At 48.1% G+C, this 24,283-nt stretch overlaps 1 protein-coding gene across 1 annotated transcript in view; it reads right to left on the bottom strand.

Annotated features, from left to right (window-relative positions):
• Positions 1 to 277: 277 nt before the first annotated feature.
• The window catches only part of LOC144501856 (forkhead box protein N1-like), a 47,382-nt gene continuing 23,376 nt past the window's right edge, over positions 278 to 24,283 (bottom strand). Inside the window, exons 5-7 of the mRNA XM_078225902.1 lie at positions 10,645 to 10,852; positions 7,336 to 7,809; positions 278 to 525 (exon numbers count right to left, since the gene is read on the bottom strand). Of these exons, the coding sequence (XP_078082028.1) occupies positions 278 to 525; positions 7,336 to 7,809; positions 10,645 to 10,852 (930 nt within the window). The remainder of the gene's footprint in view (positions 526 to 7,335; positions 7,810 to 10,644; positions 10,853 to 24,283) is intronic.

The raw sequence follows: 24,283 nt of genomic DNA, 5'->3' as shown, positions 1-24,283 counted from the left end.
ATATATGTTCCAGGCCAAGGCGATGAAGAACGCTTTGATTGGATTGCTTCACAGAAAGCTGGCATCAACTCAATAGGCTGGAGAGCTCCTCCTGTGACATAACCAATCAATCATTCGCTGATTGGTTAGGGCTGTGGTCAGTGTGTAGGTCTGGGGGGGTTCGGTAGCTACTCCACTGAGCAGTGAATCATTTATTGTGGATTTGATGATTGCTGGCTAACACTGGGACACTCAGTGCTGCAGTCTAGACGTCTGTTCAGTGTTGTATTCTCCCCAATCAGACCTGTTCTATTGGTGTGGAGCTGGCTTTCCTGTCTAAAGTGATAGGGGTGGTGTAGATGCCAGTTAGCTGGAGGTTCGTCAGGCTGTGCTCTGGGCTGCTCCCACAGTTAGAGACTCCATTGCTGTCAGGCAGGGAGCTGCTCCAGCAGAAAGGAAAGAAAGACAGGCTTTGTGGAGCTGCTGTCACTGGGGTTGCTGGATATGGGGGTAAACTTTCATCCTTCAGCACCTCCCATAGATTACCTGCAATTAAACCAAAGATTCAGTTTGTAAAGCAGCGGAAACTATCAGTGATTTTCCAGCTGAGGTTCAGACACCGATCATTCCAAACTTTCGACAACATTCCAACTTGCAAAGAATTTCAAATCAATTAGTTTTGTAAAATGGGTTACACAATACCAGCTCCCGATCTGCACCACAACTCTCAGAGTGCGCTCACTCCCAGACTGTACACACTCCCAGACTGTGCTCACTCCAGACTGTGCTCTCTCCCAGACTGTGCTCACTCCCAGACTGCGCTCTCTCCCAGACTGCGCTCACTCCCAGACTGTACACACTCCCAGACTATGCTCACTCCAGACTGTGCTCTCTCCCAGACTGTGCTCACTCCCAGACTGCGCTCTCTCCCAGACTGTGCTCACTCTCAGACTGCGCTCACTCCCAGACAGTACACACTCCCAGACTATGCTCACTCCAGACTGTGCTCTCTCCCAGACTGCGCTCTCTCCCAGACTGTGCTCACTCTCAGACTGCGCTCACTCCCAGACAGTACACACTCCCAGACTGTGCTCACTCCAGACTGTGCTCTCTCCCAGACTGTGCTCACTCCCAGACTGTAACTCACTCCCAGACTGCGCTCTCTCCCAGACTGTGCTCACTCCCAGACTGTAACTCACTCCCAGACTGTAACTCACTCCCAGACTGTAACTCACTCCCAGACTGTAACTCACTCCCAGACTGTGCTCATTCCCAGACTGTGCTCATTCCCAGACTGTGCTCATTCCCAGACTGCACTTAGTACAAAAAGTCAGCACCAATGTTCTGCCACTGATTGTACAGGTACATTTTAAAGCTTATTTATTAGTGTCACAAGTAGGCTTACATTAACGCTGCAATGAAGTTATTGTGAAAATCCCCTAGTTGCCACACTCTGTCGCCTGTTCAGGTACACTGAGGGAGAATTTAGCATGGCCAATGCACACTAAGCAGCATGTCTTTCGGACTGTGGGAGGAAACCGGAGCACCCAGAGGAAACCCACGCAGACACGGGGAGAATGTGCAAACTCCACACAGACAGTGAACAAAGCCGGGAATCGAACCCAGGTCCCTGGCGCTGTGAGGCAGCAGTGCTAACCTGCTGTGCCACCTTGCCACCCCGTGTCACAAATTCATTTTGAAGCAGACTGCCTGACAATCAATGGAAGGGAGCAGATGCAAAGACTTTTTTCAACTTTTGATTGCAACTTTTTTAGTAGCCAGGCTATCAGTCTATTTAAATCACAGCACAAAACATGACAGCAGAGGCTGGCAGGACCTTTTTTGCTTTTTATAATGATAAATTGGAAAAGTACCGTACCTTTGCAGGATATATGCTACATTAGCTTTTATAGTAAGAGGTTGGAACAAAAGAGTAAGGAAGTCCTAATGCAATTGTGTAGAGCTTTGATAAGATCACAGCTGGAATACTGTGTATGGTTTTGGTCCCTTTACCTAAGGAAGGATCTTCTTGGCTTAGGAGGAGTTCAACAAAGATTTACTAGACTGGTTCCTGAGGTAAGGGACTATCCTATGAGAAGAGGTTGAGTAGAATTCATCGACATTCCCTGGATTTTAGAAGATGAGAGGTAATCTAATTGAAACATATAAAGTTCATGAGGAGCTTGACATGGTTAATGCAGAGAGGATCTTTTAAAGGACTGAAAAGTCTAGAAGATGGGATCATTCTCTCAGGATACGGGTTTGGCAGTTTAGGAATGAGATGAGAAATATTTCTTCACTCAGAGGCCTGTCCATGATCAATCATCATCAGTGTGTTCAAGACTGAGCTTAACTGGTTTTTGGATACTAAGGGAATGAAGAGAAAAGGCAGCATTTTCCACATACACCTGCCACCTACACTCCCCCCCCCCCCCCCCCCACCCCCACAGAGACGGCTCACTATTGGCTGCCAGTGTGACCTTCCGGTCCTGCAGATGTCTGCACTGTTTTGTATAGCTCACCATCTCTCTGCTGGGACCCCACTGCGGGGGTCACCTTCAACGGGACCGGAAGGTCTCACCGGCAGGAAGTCCTGAAAATCCCACCCGCTGAGATCATGTGAGAAGGAGAATTTGGTGCATTCATTATCTTATTGAATGGCTGGGATAGTCAAAGGCCTTCTTATTCTCCTATTTGGTGTGACACGGTGGCACAGTGGTCAGCACAGCTGCCTCACAGCGCCAGGGACTCGGGTTCAATTCCAGCTTCGGGTCACTGTCTGTGTGGAGTTTGCACGTTTTCCCCGTGTCTGTGTGGGTTTCCTCCGGGTGCTCCGGTTTCCTTCCATAGTCCAAAAGATGTACTGGTTAGGGTGCATTTGCCATGCTAAATTCTCCCTCAGTGTACCCGAACAGGCAGCAGAGTGTGGCGACGAGGGGATTTTCACAGTTACTTCATTGCAGTGTTAATGTAAGCCGGCTTGTGACACTAATAAATAAACCTTAAAAAACTTTATTCTGTCAGTTTCAGTCAATGTGGATGGAAGCTTTTGCCACGACAGCTACAACTATTATGAATGCTTGATTGAGTTTCAAAAACTGTAAATGGCTCAACTCAATACATGGATATTGATCTAAGAGCGATTTAAACTTTTAAGAGGCGGTAACAAGAGTGTCTGCCTTGGATGTGCCTTCTTGTTTATTTACAAACCTAATAGGCATTTAGAGGGTTACAATTTTTCTTGCATTAAAATAGTTTTTCCTTCCAGTATCAATAATATTGTGTTTGAATCAGGATTCCAATAGATTGTTAGAGGTTTAGTTTTTGTTCAACAATTTGACTTGTCTGGTTCCTGAGGACTGTATATACTGCATACTGGATGAGTGACTATGGAGGATACCTGGCATGGGGTATTTGGAGGAGCATGTGGATTGTGTGGAGGATGAGGGGGTGATCTGGGAGCATTGGGGTGGCAAGAATTATCTGAGGAGGTGGGATGGCATGACAGACCCACCTCTACACCCACATTCCCATTGTGATTCACAAAACGCACTGCAAAATGGACGCTGTGAAAAGATTAGATTCCTGGTGTAAAGTCACACGTGGGCTGGGTGTGTAAAATTGACCAGGTTGGGGTTTTCCCAAGCCCACATCCTTTTAACAGTTTACTTTCCTCCTCGTGACTTTCAGTAGCCTCAGCTCCTCACCTAAATCTTTGCGATAGAAAGGGTGTAAATGGGTCAAATATTCATCCCTGCTTGTTACAGCCTGCCAATCCCAAAACCACACCTTCACTCCTACTCTATTCATGTCTGTTAATCAATCTTCAATCCACATTAATATATTACCTTCAATCCCATGAACCCTAATTTTGTGTGGCACCTTACTGAATGTTTTTGAGAATCCAATGGTCAAGTGGCCAGAGTCTGGCTTCACAACGGAAACAGCTCTTAAGAAGAATCAGGGTTCGGCTGCACCTGTCCTGGGGGAATGGATGTTCTCAGTGGAAGTGGCAGATTGAAGGTGTCATTGTTTATCATAGAAAATCATAGAATCATAGAAACCCTACAGTGCAGAAGGAGGCCATTCGGCCCATCGAGTCTGCACCGACCACAATCCCACCCAGGCCCTACCCCCACATATTTTACCCGCTAATCCCTCTAACCTATGCATCTCAGGACTCTAAGGGACAATTTTTTTTTTTTTAACCTGGCCAATCAACTTAACCCGCACATCTTTGGACTGTGGGAGGAAACCGGAGCACCCGGAGGAAACCCACGCAGACACGAGGAGAATGTGCAAACTCCACACAGACAGTGACCCGAGCCGGGAATCGAACCCGGGACCCTGGAGCTGTGAAGCAGCAGTGCTAACCACTGTGCTACCGTGCCGCCCGCACGCCTCACAGCGCCAGGGACTCGGGTTCAATTCCAGCTTCGGGTCACTGTCTGTGTGGAGTTTGCACGTTTTCCCCGTGTCTGTGTGGGTTTCCTCCGGGTGCTCCGGTTTACTGGAATAATCCGTTCAAAATTGTTTATAATGATGTTAGATTTACAGAAGGCAGCAAACTCAGACACAGAATGTTTATTTAGGTTCATTATTTATTTGTACCTGTGACCTGAGAAAGATCTTTAAAATGATGCAGCAGTTCGATGGGGTAAACCAGAGAAAATGTTTCCACTTTTGGGGGAGAGCAGAATTAGAGGCTAAAAGGACAGCACAGTTATTAATAAATTCAACACAGAATTTGGAGAATGTTCTTTAGCTGAAGAATGCTGGAAATTGGAACTTGCTCTGGAGATGGCCGAGGAGAATAGCCAAGGCCAATTACAGAGCTTCATTTCAGGAGAATGCTGATAGGGTGAGGTGAAGAGGGGGTGGAGGAGGCTCAGGTGGAGCAGAAACACCAGCACAGAACAAATGGGCAGAATGGCCTGCTTGCGTGCTGGACAAGCTATACAATTAAATGCAAGTTAAAGATTAATGGATTAAGGTCAAACTGTTCTCATTTCGGAAACAGGGACAGGAATCCAAACATAATTTAACATCTGCAACTCAATCTTCAATACATAGCTTTAATGTTTCGACTCTGCATATCAATAAGAGTTCTAAGAATGTAACTACATGGTCCAGTCATTTGAATAATAATCAGTATTCCAAGCGATTGTGATATTTGCTGCAGTCTGTCTGATTGAATAAACAGAGTAACAATTTTCCTCAGCCAGTCACTAAGGCACTTGGATCAAACCCTCTTTGCATATTTTAACCTTTAACACTGGCTTAGGGAAATAGACTGTGCGCTCAGCCGTAACATATTAAAGTTATATCAACGAGCCCGTTATAATCTCTCTCCTTTTTAGTGAAGCTACAGCTGTATAATATGAAAATTAAGGTGCACAAGATTAACATCGCATCAATAATTATTACAGCTACAAATACTTCCATCATCGATCTCTACACCCACCTGTATAATCTATAACCTTCCATCATCGATCTCTACACCTACCTGTATAATCTATAACCTTCCATCATCGATCTCTACACCTACCTGTATAATCTATAACCTTCCATCATCGATCTCTACACCTACCTGTATAATCTATAACCTTCCATCATCGATCTCTACACCTACCTGTATAATCTATAACCTTCCATCATTGATCTCTACACCTACCTGTATAATCTATAACCTTCCATCATCGATCTCTACACCTACCTGTATAATCTATAACCTTCCATCATCGATCTCTACACCTACCTGTATAATCTATAACCTTCCATCATCGATCTCTACACCTACCTGTATAATCTATAACCTTCCATCATCGATCTCTACACCTACCTGTATAATCTATAACCTTCCATCATTGATCTCTACACCTACCTGTATAATCTATAACCTTCCATCATCGATCTCTACGCCTACCTGTATAATCTATAACCTTCCATCATCGATCTCTACACCTACCTGTATAATCTATAACCTTCCATCATCGATCTCTACACCTACCTGTATAATCTATAACCTTCCATCATCGATCTCTACACCCACCTCTATAATAGCCAGCCAGAATTTTGGACTTTGCAATTTGTGACTGAGTGCGGATGCTGCATTACAACAACAACTTGCAACTAGAGAATGTCTTTGATATGGTAAAACCCTCCAAAGCATATCACAGAACCAGTATTGAACAAGCATTGAGAAGGACTTTACACAGGGATTAGTTCTCTGGATATCCATCCAAGTACAACTTCAACACTTCCTTTCTTCAACTCCTACCAACGGTCCTCCCCTCGGAACTCCCTTCCCTGACTCCCCCAATTCCTGCCGGTGATACCGATTGCCGGAATCTCAGCCAAAGAGCTGCTTTTTCTGCTTGAACATCGACACTGGGTATTGGGAGGTGGAGGAGATTTGATTTGGAATCCCAGTGACTACTGTGATGCTACTGTGCCTTTAAGAAATGTATTTTAATCCTGCTTCTCTGCAGTTTTGTTTAAGCAGGCCCTGGTTTGTTGTATTATTGCCGTGCTGTCTGTTGAAGCAATATAATGGGCATATTGGTTATTTTTAATCTGGGCTTAATGCAGTGTCCTAGAGTTTTATGACTCTTTTTGAATTGTTGGGGGAAAACTGATTGACAGATCAGGTGGTATTTTGGGACAGTTTTTTTTCTTACAGGAGAAAATCCACAGGTCTTTACTTTCACTTTGGCAGAAGCTGTTGGGAATGCAGACTGAAACAGTGTTTGTGCGTCTCTCCCTGGTATTAGAAATTCAGCTCTTGTCGGCTGGCTCGCTAGAAGTTAGTGGCAAGTGGCGTCCCTGTCTCTCGAAGTGTAGTGAAAGTTCCAGGGGAGAAAAGCCTCAGCATTGCAATTCCATATCCAAAGGATTAATTCACAGCAGGTGTTGCAAAGCTGCAAAATCCAGCATCATGGAAGCATACTTGCTTTCTGTGCTAAGCCTAGAACAGTATTCTCAGCTATTAAGGTTTATACAATGTTATCATTGTGTTTTTGTAATTGGTAAAATTTATTGCTAATCTTCTTATTATAGTTTAACTGTGTTCTGAAATAAACTTTGTTTGATAAAAGCTCTCTCGTGGGTCGCTTGAATCGTACCTGGAGTGAAACATCTCATGCTTACCCGTGTCAAATTCAAAGTGCAAAACCTATGGTCTAGGCTGACTTCATAAAACACCTTGGAGTTTCTGACCTGGAGTACAGCATTATTCACTGGCCAGTGATCAGGAAGAGTTATTCTAGTCCCAGACTGGGACCATTGAGAGATTATCTATAGTTTCTACTATCATTCCCATTGAGATCAATTAACAGCTGGAGATGAGAGGCTTACCTTGAAGTTCAAAGTCGACAAGACTAGGATTGAGTGCATCAATATCAGTGCTGATATCTCCCTCCACAAGGATGTCATGTATATCCTTGGCCAGGGAATTCTCTGGAAACAGCTGGCTGCTGATGTCAGGGATTTTGTGGACTGCTAGTTTCTGTCCTGGGACAGACGAATCTTGCGTGGGGTTGGATTGTGCTCTGGTTTGTCTGTAGAGATGAGGCTGACAGAGTGGAGGTTGTGTTAATGCATGGTGTGAGCAATCCTGGTTAGTGTTTATTGGCACTCTCGACTCACTGTACGGCTGAAGTTGAGGGTGGGGAATTACGCCTGCAATTTGGAAGTGTCCCAGTTGTTGGGAGTGTGACTGATCTTGGTGATGTAGAGGAGACAATGTGGATTGTGGATAGAGAGACGATGACACCATCATTGAAGATTTTGTTTTATCAGGTTTTTCTCCAATCAATCTTTCCAGTTCATCTGTCAAAATAATTTTGAATTTAATTTATTAATATTACACCGTGCGAATCACAGCATCCAGTCACTCACTGCTCACTCGCTGCTCACTCTCAGTGTCCAGTCACTCCCAGTGTCCAGTCACTCTCAGTGTCCAGTCACTCCCAGTGTCCAGTCACTCCCAGTGTTCAGTCACTCCCAGTGTCCAGTCACTCCCAGTGTCCAGTCACTCCCAGTGTTCAGTCACTCCCAGTGTCCAGTCACTTACTGCTCACTCCCAGTGTCCAGTCACTCCCAGTGTCCAGTCACTCACTGCTCACTCGCTGCTCACTCTGTGTCCAGTCACTCCCAGTGTCCAGTCACTCCCAGTGTCCAGTCACCCCCAGTGTCCAGTCACTTACTGCTCGCTCCCAGTGTCCAGTCACTCCCAGTGTCCAGTCACTCACTGCTCACTCCCAGTGTCCAGTCACTCCCAGTGTCCAGTCACTCACTGCTCACTCCCAGTGTCCAGACACTCCCAGTGTCCAGTCACTCACTGCTCACTCCCAGTGTCCACTCCCAGCATCCAGTCACTCTCAGCGTCCAGTCACTCCCAGTGTCCAGTCACTCCCAGTGTCCAGTCACTCACTGCTCACTCACTGCTCACTCCCAGTGTCCAGTCACTCCCAGTGTCCAGTCACTCACTGCTCACTCACTGCTCACTCCCAGTGTCCAGTCACTCACTGCTCACTCCCAGTGTCCAATCAGTCACTGCACACTCCCAGTGTCCAGTCACTCACTGCTCACTCCCAGTGTCCAATCAGTCACTGCACACTCCCAGTGTCCAGTCACTCACTGCTCACTCCCAGTGTCCAATCAGTCACTGCACACTCCCAGTGTCCAGTCACTCACTGCTCACTCCCAGTGTCCAGTCACTCACTGCTCACTCCCAGTGTCCAGTCACTCACTGCTCACTCACTGCTCACTCCCAGTGTCCAATCAGTCACTGCTCACTCCCAGTGTCCAGTCACTCCCAGTGTCCAGTCACTCACTGCTCACTCACTGCTCACTCCCAGTGTCCAATCAGTCACTGCACACTCCCAGTGTCCAGTCACTCACTGCTCACTCCCAGTGTCCAGTCACTCACTGCTCACTCCCAGTGTCCAGTCACTCACTGCACACTCCCAGTGCCCAGTCACTCACTGCTCACTCCCAGTGTCCAGTCACTCACTGCACACTCCCAGTGTCCAGTCACTCACTGCACACTCCCAGTGCCCAGTCACTCACTGCTCACTCCCAGTGTCCAGTCACTCACTGCTCACTCCCAGTGTCCAGTCACTCACTGCTCACTCCCAGTGCCCAGTCACTCACTGCTCACTCCCAGTGTCCAGTCACTCACTGCTCACTCCCAGTGTCCAGTCACTCACTGCTCACTCCCAGTGCCCAGTCACTCACTGCTCACTCTGGCTCACTCTCAGTGCCAACTGTCTACTCAATACTACTTTACAACAGGGAGTATAAACCTCAGCACCTCTAAAGCATGTTGGGATAGGCTGACTTTATAAAAGGTGCTATAGAAATGCAAATCATTCTTCAGCAAAGTAAAATGCTGCAGATGCTGAACATCTGAAATGAAAACAGGAAATTCTGGATTTGTCCAGCAGATTTGGCAGCCTCTGTCAGCTTATCGATGAAGGCAAGCTGGTATTGGGGGTAGTGGATTGAGATGGATAGAAAACTGGTTGGCAGACAAGAAAGAGAGTAGGAATAAACAGGTCATTTTCTGAATGGCAGGCAGTGACTGGTTAGGTACTGCAGGGATCAGTGCTAGGGCCCCAGCTATTCCCTATACATGTTAATGATTTGGAAGAGGGAACTAAATGTAATATCTCCAAATTTGCATGTGACATAAAGTTGGGTGGGAGGGTGAGCTGTGAGGAGGATGCAGAGATGCTTCAGCGTGATCTGGACAGGCTGAGTGAGTGGGTAAATGCATGGTAGATGCAGTATAATGTGGATAAATGTGAGCTTATCCACTTCGGTAACAAAAACAGGAAGGCAGGTTATTATCTGAATGGTTAAAGATTGAGAGAGGGGAATGTGAGATGAGACCTGGGTGTCCTCGTGCACCAGTCACTGAAGGTAAGCACGCAGGTGCAGTAGGCGGTAAAGGCAGCAAATGGCATGTTGGCCTTCATTGCGTGAGGATTTGAGTACAGGAGCAGGGATGTGTTGCTGCAATTATACAGGGCCTTGGTCAGGCCACACCTAGAGTATTGTGTGCAGTTTTGGTCTCCTTATCTGAGGAAGGATGTTCTTGCTATAGAGGGAGTGCGGCGAAGGTTTACCAGACTGATTCCGGGGATGGCGGGACTGACGAATGAGGGAGATTGAGTCGGTTAGGATTATATTCACTGGAGTTCAGAAGAATGAGGGGGGATCTCATAGAAACATATAAAATTCTAACAGTGTTAGACAGGGTCGATGCAGGAAGGATGTTCCCGATGGTGGGGAGTCCAGAACCAGGAGTCACAGTCTGAGGATACGGGATAAACGTTTCAGGCCAGAGGTGAGGAGAAATTTCTTCACCCAGAGAATGATGAGCCTGTGGAATTCACTAGCACGGAAAGCAGATGAGGCCAAAACATTGGCTATTTTCAAGAAGGAGTTAGATAGAGCACTTGGTGCGAAAGGGATCAAAGGATATGGTGGGGGGAAGGCGGGATCAGGCTATTGAGTTGGACGATTAGCCATGATCGTAATACATGGCCTACTCCTGCTCCTATTTTCCAAGTTTCTATATTTCTATGTGAGCCCACATTTTATACGAAGCAAGTTGCTGGGTTGACTGCGATGGCCAACAAGCCGCTACCCACTTGCCTGGCTTCGCCATGCTTTTCCTGACAGCACCAGGATCTTTCCGCCTCCACTTGTGAAGCTCTTCCTGCATCTTCTGGATCTTACTGGGGTTCAGGGTCCACAGACAGCCTTTCCTCGATGCTCCTCCAGACTTGTTCTCCACTTTCTCAAAACATTTATTCAGAGACAGGTTGTGTCGCACGGAGTTTTTCCAGCCGTCTGGCGCAGTCTGCAAAAAGGATAAATATTTATTTCAGCAGTTTCTGCCTCCCCCATTCTGAGGATTTGTGACTGTGCGACACCAGTTCCACAAGGGATGCTGGTCCTCTGTAATATTCAGTATATTGAAGCTCAGAGGGAATGAAGACACTTTAACATCGCAGCAGCCCTCAGTCCTGCCCTCACTCTGCCCTGTGCCACCAGCAGGTGGTGATTGTGGTGACCTACCCGACGCAAAGATTTCAGCTCAGCAGAGGGAGGGAGGAGGGAGGGAGGGAGATGGGAGGGAGGGAGGAGGGAGGAGGGAGGGAGGAGGGAGGGAGGGAGGAGGGAGGGAGGGCGGGGTCACCGGAATGGCGGAGATTGCCGTTGGGCAGAATGAACAGGAGAACTCAGTGAGTTTATACATGTGTGTAAAGCTCCAACATCACAAATACGGCAAAAACAGCATCATCCCAGCCTCAATGCTGGCACATGAGGAAACCAGGCCAATAATGGGATGAAGCTGGGACAATCGCCCTGGTGTCGGGGGGGAGGGGCGGGGGGAATGACACGTGCTCCGTCAGCCATTCTTTACACTGCTGGCCCTTTTCTCTCCGGATCCATCCAGCGAGAATGCCCATAGAGTTTTGTGGGCGGACCTGCTGCAGGTTGGCCTAGAAGGCACCAGAAAGCTCCATTGCTCTCTCGGGAAGGGTGCGAGGCTGATTTAAATATTCAGTACCCAATTTAAATATTAGTGAGCCCGGACACAATCTTCTGGGCCTACTTGTCCTTACTAGCTCACTGGTGGGACTGGAGGCCATTGAAGCCCCCGGGTGATCAGGGTCAGGGCCAGACAGTGCCCCTTGGGCAGTGCCAGCCTAGGAACCTGGCACTACTACCCACCGGGCACTGGGCAGTGCCAAGGGGATGGGGTGTAGGGCCATAATAGGGAGACAGGGGATGGGGAGCACTGTAGAGATGAGGTGCTCTGTATCAGGGATTGGCCAGGTCAGCGATCAGCCGTGGAGTCAGGATTGGGGCGGCTATCGGCTGGAGGAGGGGGTGGGGGGGGTGGGGGGGGGGGGGAGGTGGGTGGTGGCATGGCTTTGGGACAGCGAATGGCTGGGAGGTGGGGAGGGGGGGGAATGGCTTTGGGACAGCGAATGGCTGGGGTGTGGGGCGGGGCAGTCGGGGCCAGCGATCAGTTGGGAGAGTGCTGAGAGTGACAGCACAGTGCACTGGGAAATCAGAGTGGAGGTTGCTCAATAGAGGGATCCTCCCCCCTTTAACATCAGGCACCAGGGATGGAGGGTGTTGCACACAGCAGTCCCACATAACCATGAACTGCACCGGTTCACAGGCTCTCAAGAAAGCTGCCCCGTTTGCGGTCGTGTGGAGTCTGTGGGGTATGTGTTTATAGGTTGTGTTAGACTGCGCCGCCTTTTTAGTTATTTAAAAATCTTTTGTGACGGTTTTGTTTGTACCTCAGCCACACGCCACCGATCCACAGACTCCCGGTGCGGAGAGCGGTGTGAAAGGAGGAGGAGGTGAACCTGGGTGTGGCAAAACTCACCAACTACAGGTCCAATGGGCGACTGAGGGCAACATCTGATCTGACTGTCTGACCCTCTATTGTGTGTGGCGACTTGCGGATTTTCACAGTAACTTCATTGCAGTGTTAATGTAAGCCTACAAGACTAATAAATAAACTTACAAACCCTCCCAGGCAGCGCATTCCAGGCCGTCACCATCCTCTGGGTAAAATGTAAATCAGAGGCTTGTTATGGATAATGTTTTAGGTTCTGTTGGGCAACATTAACCCTATAAAACTAGCACAGTCTCAATAGAGAATTCTTTATATTTATGTGGGGGTGGCACTGAGTTTATTTAGTAAGGCCATCATTGGATCACTTTGTGCCATTCTGGGCTCTGCACAATAGCAAGGATATTGAGAATAGAGAGGTGTGGAAGGGAATTTTAAATTAGCTAGTTATATTTACAGACAGATGTAGTCTTATAGTGACAGAGTAGCTAAAATGAGTTAAATGATTCTATCTAATGAGTTAATGTTAACAGTTTGCTCATATGTGAATGCAATAACAGTATTAAACTGACATGATCACGATTTTAAAGTATATATTGAAGTATTCAATGTATTTTAAATATAAATGTATTGTTTGTCTCAGTCAAAAATGCGAATGCTGCAAAATGTAATGGTAAGGTTAGAAGTTTAGAGTTGGGAATTCATTAGTCAGCAGAAATAAGCATTAGAAGTTTCCAGTCCCGGACAAATAGTTTGTCCCGGGACATAGAGGTTTACAGCATGGAAACAGGCCCTTCGGCCCAACTTGTCCCTTTTTAAAAAATGACTAAGCTAGTCTCAAATGCCCACGCTTGGCCCATATCCCTCAGTAGCCATCTTACTCATTTAACTGTCCAAATGCTTTTTAAAAGACAAAATTGTACCTGCCTCTACTACTACCTCAGGCAGCTTGTCCCAGACACTCACCACCCTCTGTGTGAAGAAATTGCTCCTCTGAACACTTTTGTATCTCTCCCCTCTCACCTTAAACCTATGGCCTCTAGTTTTAGACTCCCCTACCTTTGGGAAAAGATATTGATTATCTAGCTGATCTGTGCCCCTCATTATTTTATAGAACTCTATAAGATCACCCCTCAGCCTTCTATGCTCCAGAGAAAAAAGTCCCAGTCTATCCAGCCCCTCTTTATAACTCAAACCATCAAATCCCGGTAGCATCCTAGTAAATCTCTTCTGTACTCTTTCTATTTAATAATATCCTTTCTATAATAGGGTGACCAGAACTGTACACAGTATTCCAAATGTGTCCTTACCAATGTCTTGTACAGCTTCAACAAGACATCCCAACTCGTGTATTCAATGTTCTGTAAGAAATCTCACAACACCAGGTTAAAGTCCAACAGGTTTATTTGGTAGCAAAAGCCACTAGCTTTTGGAGCGCTGCCCCTTCATCGGGTAAGTGGGAGTTCTGATCACAAACAGGGCATATAAAGACACAAACTCAATTTACAAAATAATGGTTGGAATGCGAATCTTTACAGGTAATCAAGTCTTAAAGGTATAGACAATGTGAGTGGAGAGAGGGTTAAGCACATGTTAAAGAGATGTGTATTGTCTCCAGCCAGGACAGTTAGTGAGATTTTGCAAGCCCAGGCAAGTCTTGGGGGTTACAGATAGTGTGACATGAACCCAAGATCCCGGTTGAGGCCGTCCTCATGTGTGCGGAACTTGGCTATCAGTCTCTGCTCAGCGACTCTGCATTATCATGTGTCATGAAGGCCACCTTGACCTTACCCAAAGATCAGAGGCCGAATGCCCGTGACCGCTGAAGTGCTCTCCAACAGGAAGAGAACAGTCTTGCCTGGTGATTGTCGAGCGGTGTTCATTCATCCGTTGTCGAGTTGTCTGCATGGTCTCCCCAATGTACCATGCCTCGGGACATCCTTTCCTGCAGTGTATCAAGTAGACAACGTTGGCCGACTTGCAAGTGTATGTATCGTATACCTGGTGGATGGTGTTCTCACGTGAGAACACCATCTACCAGGTACACAGTACATACACTTGCAACTCAGCCAACGTTGTCTACCTGATACGCTGCAGGAAAGGATGTCCCGAGGCATGGTACATTGGGGAGAACATGCACACTGATGCACTATCAATCGAGCCGAGACTAGTTGTGAGCAAGACAAATAGGCTTTTATTCGCAAGAACTTGGAGCCATCCCTGTCGGTGATCTGGTCTGAACTGAGAGCAAGGGGGGAGGAGCCACCGTCTTTATACCCAGACCAGGAGGAGGAGACTTGGGCGGAACCGACAGGGATGTGCCACATATACAGGTTCTGAGAAATACTAACTACGGTGGTTAACCACTACAGATAACAGATAACAGTGGTTTACTACACAGACGCTATGACAATGGATGAATAAACACCGCTCGACAATCACCAGGCAAGACTGTTCTCTTCCTGTTGGGGAACACTTCAGTGGTCACAGGCATTTGGCCTCTGATCTTTGGGTAAGCGTTCTCCAAGGCGGCCTTCACGACACACGACAACGCAGAGTCGCTGAGCAGAGACTGATAGCCAAGTTCCTCACACATGAGGACGGCCTCAACCGGGATCTTGGGTTCATGTCACACTATCTGTAACCCCCAAGACTTGCCTGGGCTTGCAAAATCTCACTAACTGTCCTGGCTGGAGACAATACACATCTCTTTAACCTGTGCTTAACCCTCTCTCCACTCACATTGTCTATACCTTTAAGACTTGATTACCTGTAAAGATTCGCACTCCAACCATTATTTTGTAAATTGAGTTTGTGTCTTTATATGCCCTATTTGTGAACAGAACTCCCACTTACCTGATGAAGGAGCAGCGCTCCGAAAGCTAGTGGATTTTGCTACCAAATAAACCTGTTGGACTTTAACCTGGTGTTGTGAGATGTCTTACTGTGTTCACCCCAGTCCAACACCGGCATCTCCACTTCAATGTTCTGACCAATGAAACCAAACATGCCGAATGCTTCCTTCACCGCTCTGTCCACCTGTGACTCCACTTTCAAAGAGCTATGAACATGTACCCCTCGATCTCTTGGTTCCATAACTCTTCCCAAAGCCCTACCATTAACTGAGTAAGTCCTGCCCTGCTTCGATCTACCAAAATGCATCACCTTGCATTTATCTAAATTCAACTCCATCTGCCATTCGTCAGCCCACTGGCCCAATTGATCAAGATCCCGTTGCAATCCGAGATAATCTTCTTCACTGTCCACTATGCCACCAATCTTGGTGGTCATCTGCAAACTTACTATGCCTACTAAATTCTCATCCAAATCATTAATATAAATGACAAATAACAGTGGACCCAACACCAATCCCTGAGGCACACCGCTGGTCACAGACCTACAGTTTGAAAAACAACCCTCTACAACCATCCTCTGTCTTCTGTCATCAAGCCAATTTTGTATCCATTTGGCTACCTCACCCTGGATCCCGTAGATTTAACCTTTTGAAACAACCTACCATGCGGTACCTTGTCAAAGGTCTTGCTAAAGTTCACGTAGACAACATCAACTGCACTGCCCTCATCTACCTTCTTGGTTACCCCTTCAAAAACTTAATCAAATTTGTGAGACATGATTGATATTATTATTGTAACATTATCGTGGCATGCATTGTCCAGACACAAGAAAGTGTCTTTCTAGGGTCCAGAACGACACATATCTCTCTATCTTGGCAATGTGCCTGTGGGAAAGATTCAGCTATGGAAGTGTCCTTAACTACATAGCAACCAGGAATTGGGTTTAGCCAAATGGGAAGATGTTTGGAATTAAATGGACAAATGAAATATCATTATATCGAGTGGCATATTGCAATTAACTGAGATAATCTGTCTTGTATTGGACTGACATGTTAATACTAAATGAAATCGAATCTAAGCTAATAAGGCGGTGTCTCTTAGGTAACAAAAGGTATAATTGTTCTGTATTTTGGCTGAGTGCCTTAGGTCTTTGGAGAGGTTTCACAGCACTGAACCTGGGCTGGTGGACCCGCTGAAGGCCTCCTATAATGTATTGTCTGTCCTGTATGATTTCTTTTTGTATTTAAAATAAATTTTGGTTATGTCTTTTGAACGGAGACTTTGCCTTTTGTGAGTTTTTCAAATGGAACCTAACATTTTAGAAATCGGGCACCTTTTAAAAGAAAATCTCCATGATGAGACGGTTGAGATCAGATTGATTCGGAAGGTGCCAGTAAATCCAAACTGATTGGGAAAACAATTGCAAATATCTGAAAGATTGGAGTTGTTTTCATTAGAAGGTCGATTCCATTCAGTTGCAGAGCAGTCATTGGGCCGTCCTGTCATCAGCAATAATATTGATGCAGATTATTTTTCCCTCAAAGCAGTAAGTAAATACTTGCCAGGTTTTTGTTCACCTATTCTCTGCGCTTACTGACATACGCTGACTCTCAGTTAAGCAACGCATTGATATTTAAATTCTCATGCGTCTCTGCAAATCCCTCCATGACCTCAGCTCTCCACATTTCTAATCTCCTCCAGCCCTACAACCCTCCAAAATATCTGTGCTCATCCAATTCTGCCCACTCACTCATCCCAATTTTAATCGCTCCATCATTGGCGACCATGCGTTTAGCTGCCTGAACCCCAAAGAACAAAGAACAAAGAACAGTACAGCACAGGAAACAAGCCCTTCGGCCCTCCAAGCCTGTGCCGCTCATTGGTCCAACTAGACCATTCGTTTCTATCCCTCCATTCCCAGACTGCTCATGTGACTATCCAGGTAAGACTTAAACGATGCCAGCGTGTCTGCCTCCACCACCCTACTTGGCAGCGCATTCCAGGCCCCCACCACTCTCTGTGTAAAAAAATTCCCTCTGATATCTGAGTTATACCTCGCCCCTCTCACCTTGAGCCCGTGACCCCTCGTGATCGTCACCTCCGACCTGGGAAAAAGCTTCCCACTGTTCACCCTATCTATACCCTTCATAATTTTGTACACCTCTATTAGGTCTCTCCTCATTCTCCGTCTTTCCAGGGAGAACAAGCCCAGTCTACCCAATCTCTCCTCATAGCTAAGACCCTCCATACCAGGCAACATCCTCGTAAACCTTCTCTGCACTCTCTCCAAAGCCTCCACGTCCTTCTGGTAGTGCGGCGACCAGAACTGGACGCAGTACTCCAAATGTGGCCTAACCAGCGTTCTATACAGCTGCAACATCAGACTCCAGCTTTTATAGTCTATACCCCGTCCTATAAAGGCAAGCATACCATATGCCTTCTTCACCACCTTCTCCACCTGTGCTACCACCTTCAAGGATTTGTGGACTTGCACACCTAGGTCCCTCTGTGTTTCTATACTCTTGATGGCTCTGCCATTTATTGTATAACTCCCCCCTACATTAGTTCTTCCAAAATGCATCACTTCGCATTTATCTGGATTAAATTCCATCTGCCATTTCTCCGCCCAATGTTCCAGCCTATCTATATCCTGCTGTATTGTCCGACAACGTTCATCGCTATCCGCAAGTCCAGCCATCTAAGTGTCATCCGCAAACTTGCTGATAACACCAGTTACACCTTCTTCCAAATCATTTATATATATCACAAATAGCAGAGGTCCCTGCGGAACACCACTGGTCACAGACCTCCCGCCGGAAAAAGACCCTTCGACTGCTACCCTCTGTCTCCTGTGGCCAAGCCAGTTTTCTACCCATCTAGCCACCTCTCCTTGTATCCCATGAGCCTTAACCTTCTTAACCAACCTGCCATGTGGGACTTTGTCAAATGCCTTACTGAAATCCATATAGACAACATCCACGGCCCTTCCTGCGTCAACCGTTTTTGTCACTTAAAAGATTCCACCCAATTACCAAATTACCAAGCTCTGGAATTCCATCCTCTACATCACTCTGAGCACACTCTGCTCCTTAACATCTGCCTCAAGCTTTGATCTTGTATCCTAATTGCTCTTTATGGAGCTCAGTGTCAAAATGTTTTGATAATGCTCCTGAGAAGCATCTTGGGATGTTTTAGCAGACTTTACATCATTCTGTATGCCGCACTCCAGTCTCCTCCTATCCTATCTCACCTTACCCCATCAGTGCATCATTCTATTTAATTCTCCCTCCTGTGTAAGATTTCCCTTAAATGCATTGATGCTATTTGTCTACATTCTGAAGAAAGACACTCTCCCATTCCCTTGGTGCTATGTCTGTTGTTGTTAACATGATACAAAGTCTTGGGGAAATCAGGACGATTATCTGCTGAAGTGAGTGAATTTCGTGTTAAAACATTTACATTAACATCAGCCCAACTCAGGAACCTCCAACTGAGAGTGACAAAATGTCAGACTCGATTGCCTTGGAGTAACAGATAGAAAACCAGCTCACAGTCAGGAAACAAGCCTGAACTCCACTTTCCCAGGAAGTTCTTTAAAAGTCAGAAGGAAGGAGTAACTAATGTTTTATTCCTTATGTGGAGAGGGCACATACACATGTTGTACATTCATGAACGTAATGACTGTGGACCTCTTTTCAGGTCCAGTTGGATTTGTGTGTTGGCAACGATCTGTAATTCCCGCTGGGCCCTTCATTCATTCAGTGTGGTAACTCAGCTGGTGACACTGGACCTGACTGCAGGCTGCTCAGACTAACTTCCCTCTTGTCCGACTTGTTCAATGTGAAGCGTGTGTGTGACAGACCTGTCACTTTGAGCTGCAGCTGAAGCAGGGTTGATGCAATATTCTGAGTTAATAATTTGTTAGTAATTTCAGAGAATAGCCAGAGGAGTGGATGCTGATTAATTCCATGTAGCAGTTCGAGTAATTATCCGATACTTAAAGCTGCAATGCCCAGCACATCCAGATGGCAACATTCACACTGACACATGTTACAGGATCAGAGTGAATGTACATTGTGGTGACAATGCTGAGCCATTGTTCAAACAGGCCACATTAGATACAGATTAACGTTCTGGCCCCTGGCACTCAGCGAATGAGTGAGGTCGCTGCACATTTTCTCACTGTCTCTAGATTTACAACATGTCTTGACACATAACGGCTTTGTAGAAATCTTATGACAGGAATATTAACTTGATATTAACAGCAGCCGTGCTCTGATGAGTCTCTCTCACCTGCAAGTTGGAACGTTTGGGGAATTAATTTCCACTTCAGAGGTTCGAGCACAAAGTCCAAGTTAACTGTGGAGCAGCTCTGAGGCACTGTGACAGGGTCAGTACTGAGGGAGTGCCGCACTGTCACAGGGACAGTACTGAGGGAGTGCCGCACTGTCACAGGGACAGTACTGAGGGAGTGCCGCACTGTCACAGGGACAGTACTGAGGGAGTGCCACACTGTCAGAGGGTCAGTGCTGAGGGAGTGCCGCACTGTCACAGGGACAGTACTGAGGGAGTGCCACACTGTCAGAGGGTCAGTACTGAGGGAGTGCTGCACTGTCAGAGGGTCAGTACTGAGGGAGTGCCGCACTGTCACAGGGTCAGTACTGAGGGAGTGCTGCACTGTCAGAGGGTCAGTACTGAGGGAGTGCCGCACTGTCAGAGGGTCAGTACTGAGGGAGTGCTGCACTGTCACAGGGTCAGTACTGAGGAAGAGCCGCACTGTCACAGGGTCAGTACTGAGGGAGAGCCGCACTGTAAGAGGGTCAGTACTGAGGGAGAGCCGCACTGTAAGAGGGTCAGTGCTGAGGGAGTGCCGCACTGTCAGAGGGTCAGTGCTGAGGGAGAGCCGCACTGCCAGAGGGTCAGTGCTGAGGGAGAGCCGCACCGTCACAGGGTCAGTACTGAGGGAGAGCCGCACTGTCAGAGGGTCGTACTGAGGGAGAGCCGCACTGTCACAGGGTCAGTGCTGAGGGAGTGCCGCACTGTCACAGGGACAGTACTGAGGGAGTGCCACACTGTCAGAGGGTCAGTACTGAGGGAGTGCTGCACTGTCAGAGGGTCAGTACTGAGGGAGTGCCGCACTGTCACAGGGTCAGTACTGAGGGAGTGCTGCACTGTCAGAGGGTCAGTACTGAGGGAGTGCCGCACTGTCAGAGGGTCAGTACTGAGGGAGTGCTGCACTGTCACAGGGTCAGTACTGAGGAAGAGCCGCACTGTCACAGGGTCAGTACTGAGGGGGAGCCGCACTGTAAGAGGGTCAGTACTGAGGGAGAGCCGCACTGTAAGAGGGTCAGTGCTGAGGGAGTGCCGCACTGTCAGAGGGTCAGTGCTGAGGGAGAGCCGCACTGCCAGAGGGTCAGTGCTGAGGGAGAGCCGCACCGTCACAGGGTCAGTACTGAGGGAGAGCCGCACTGTCAGAGGGTCGTACTGAGGGAGAGCCGCACTGTCACAGGGTCAGTGCTGAGGGAGTGCCGCACTGTCACAGGGTCAGTACTGAGGGAGTGTCGCACTGTCACAGGGTCAGTACTGAGGGAGAGCCGAACTGTCAGAGGGTCAGTGCTGAGGGAGTGCCGCACTGTCAGAGGGTCAGTGCTGAGGTAGTGCCGCACTGTCAGAGGGTCAGTACTGAGGGAGTGCCGCACTGTGAGAGGGACAGTACTGAGGGAGTGCCGCACTGTCAGAGAGTAAGTACTGAGGGAGTGCCGCACTCTCAAAGGGTCAGTACTGAGGGAGTGCCGCACTGTCAGAGGGTCAGTACTGAGGGAGCGCCGCAATGTGAGAGGGTCAGTACTGAGGGAGTGCTGCACTGTCACAGGGTCAGTACTGAGGAAGAGCCGCACTGTCACAGGGTCAGTACTGAGGGAGAGCCGCACTGTAAGAGGGTCAGTACTGAGGGAGAGCCGCACTGTAAGAGGGTCAGTGCTGAGGGAGTGCCGCACTGTCAGAGGGTCAGTGCTGAGGGAGAGCCGCACTGCCAGAGGGTCAGTGCTGAGGGAGAGCCGCACCGTCACTGGGTCAGTACTGAGGGAGAGCCGCACTGTCAGAGGGTCGTACTGAGGGAGCGCCGCAATGTGAGAGGGTCAGTACTGAGGGAATGCCGCACTGTCACAGGGACAGTACTGAGGGAGTGCCACACTGTCAGAGGGTCAGTACTGAGGGAATGCCGCACTGTCACAGGGTCAGTACTGAGGGAGTGCCGCACTGTCAGAGGGTCAGTACTGAGGGAGCGCCGCACTGTCACAGGGTCAGTACTGAGGGAGTGCCGCACTGTCAGAGGGTCAGTACTGAGGGAGCGCCGCACTGTCACAGGGTCAGTACTGAGGGAGTGCCGCACTGTCAGAGGGTCAGTGCTGAGGGAGTGCCGCACTGTCAGAGGGTCAGTGCTGAGGGAGTGCCGCACTGTCAGAGGGTCAGTACTGAGGGAGTGCTGCACTGTCATAGGGTCAGCACTGAGGGAGTGCTGCACTGTCAGAGGGTCAGTGCTGAGGGAGTGCTGCACTGTCAGAGGGTCAGTGCTGAGGGAGTGCTGCACTGTCAGAGGGTCAGCACTGAGGGAGTGCTGCACTGTCAGAGGGTCAGCACTAAGGGAGTGCCGCACTGTCAGAGGGTCTGTGCTGAGGGAGCGCCGCACTGTCAGAGGGTCTGTGCTGAGGGAGCGCCGCACTGTCAGAGGTCAGTGCTGAGGGAGCGCCGCACTGTCAGAGGTCAGTACTGAGGGAGTGCCGCACCGTCAGAGGGTCAGTGCCGAGGGAGTGCCGCACTGTCAGAGGGTCAGTACTGAGGGAGTGCCGCACTGTCAGAGGGTCAGTGCTGAGGGAGTGCCGCACTGTCAGAGGGTCAGTACTGAGGGAGAGCCGCACCGTCACAGGGTCAGTACTGAGGGAGAGCCGCACTGTCAGAGGGTCGTACTGAGGGAGTGCCGCACTGTCACAGGGTCAGTGCTGAGGGAGTGCCGCACTGTCACAGGGTCAGTACTGAGGGAGTGCTGCACTGTCACAGGGTCAGTACTGAGGGAGAGCCGAACTGTCAGAGGGTCTGTGCTGAGGGAGCGCCGCACTGTCAGAAGGTCTGTGCTGAGGGAGCGCCGCACTGTCAGAGGTCAGTACTGAGGGAGCGCCGCACTGTCAGAGGTCAGTACTGAGGGAGTGCCACACTGTCAGAGTCAGTGCTGAGGGAGTGCCGCACTGTCAGAGGGTCAGTACTGTGTTGTGTTGGTGGGCAGTATTGAGTGAGCTCTGAAGTGACTCGGAACTCTTTGTTATCCTGACAATGTTGCAGTTGAAACAGAAATGAAAATGCTGCAAAATCCCAGAGATAATAGGTGGAATTTTACCAGCTCACCCCATTCATTGCGCGAGAGCTGAGAAATCAGATCACGCCCAATTTCACGACTTTCGCGACCTTGCGAGAACCGGATTTCTGGTGAGGTCAGCCTCTCACTAAAAATGGGCGAGAGGCTGATTAATTTAAACATATTTAAATATTAATTTCAATGTGTTTAGTGAGCCTGGCGCTCAATCGTTCGGGCTCACTTGCCTTTATGGCCTCATAGGGACAGGTTCTCTCCGGCAAGGAAAACACCTGCTCCACATGAATGGGGAGCTGTCCTGTTGGCCTCGCCAGTGGAACTGGAGGCCATAGATGGCCCCGGGGAAGGCTGAGGACAAGGGGGATGCCCCTTGGGTAGTGCCAGCCTGGCACCTTGGCACTGCCCAGCAGGCACTTTGGCACTGCCCAGTGGGTCCCGCTGCACACTCTGCAACAGGATTGGATGGGGTGCCCGATTGGTCTGGGTGGCGGGGGCTAGATGCCCATGTGTTGTGGGGCTCACGATCTGCGTGGGGCCGTGCAATTGCGATGAGGCGGGCGGGGGGGGGGGGGGGGGAGCTGATTGAGGCTGCTTGCGCTCTGCTGTTGCCATTGAGCAGGTGCAGAATCAGAGGGCTGCACATGTGCAGTAGCTCTCTCTACAGGCTGGCTGGCAAATTAAGCCCCACCCACTGCCTGCAACAGCTAGAAACAGTCGCTGAAAAAGTGGTCTCGACTAAGTGCATAAGATTGGGTGTGAAAACTTACCCAAAAAACAGACCAGGAACTATCCCATTTTCACGCAAGCTGGACACTTAGAATCAATCTCGTAAAATTCTGCCCAATGTTTCGAGTCTGGATGACTCTTTGCCAGAGGCGGAGTTGAGTTGGTCAGCATGTTGAGAGCAGGTTCAAATCTCTAGAAAACATCAGGAGGACCAGGTGGGAAATGTGGACTCTAATTTACCCTTTTTCTGTTGTTTGGTGTTGTGAGTTAGAGCAGAAACATCACTGGAGCTTCGTGTCTGCAAAAACCCCATAGGTGGCCTAGAGTGATTCAGGAAACCTGGAATGGCTGGAATGAAACATAAACCTGCATACTGAAGGCCTCTTCTGTGTAATAGATTCCACAGTTAAGTGGAGGAATCTTAGTCCCTCTTATCTCTTCACCTGTCAGTGAGATATTCCATAATGATTTATCAGATTATTATATTCTGTAGCAGCTGTGCTGGATCAGATTTCTTAATTCCTTGGTGATTTATATTTTCTTTTTCTCTGATCTGAATACTTGGGTAAACATAAAGACTTGTGATAAATACAAACAAGATTGCTCAGAGACTCAAGTTTTGATTCTGTTCCTTTACCCTTTTGATGTCCTTATCAAGTATTGACTGGTCGTCATCGCTAATGGACAGATCTGTGCTTTCCCTACAACCTCTTTACACTGATAAACTGCCGCGAGAAATCAACTCAGCCTGCTGGAAGTTTTCTGGAAACAAGTAGTTTGGATTTCACTGCGACGTCCAAGTGGGAGACACGCTGAACCCTCACACAATAAACCATGCTACAAGTCCACGACAAATCGCCATATCCCACCCCCTCTGAGTCCTTATTTACAAATCTCAATACTCAATTTACACACTCCAAGATAATTAGACATTTAGTACATGATTTAACTAATTAAAAATGTAAT

The sequence above is a fragment of the Mustelus asterias genome, chromosome 12, assembly GCF_964213995.1.
Source record: "Mustelus asterias chromosome 12, sMusAst1.hap1.1, whole genome shotgun sequence".
NCBI lineage: Eukaryota > Metazoa > Chordata > Chondrichthyes > Carcharhiniformes > Triakidae > Mustelus > Mustelus asterias.
This window is presented reverse-complemented; position numbering and strand designations above follow the sequence as displayed.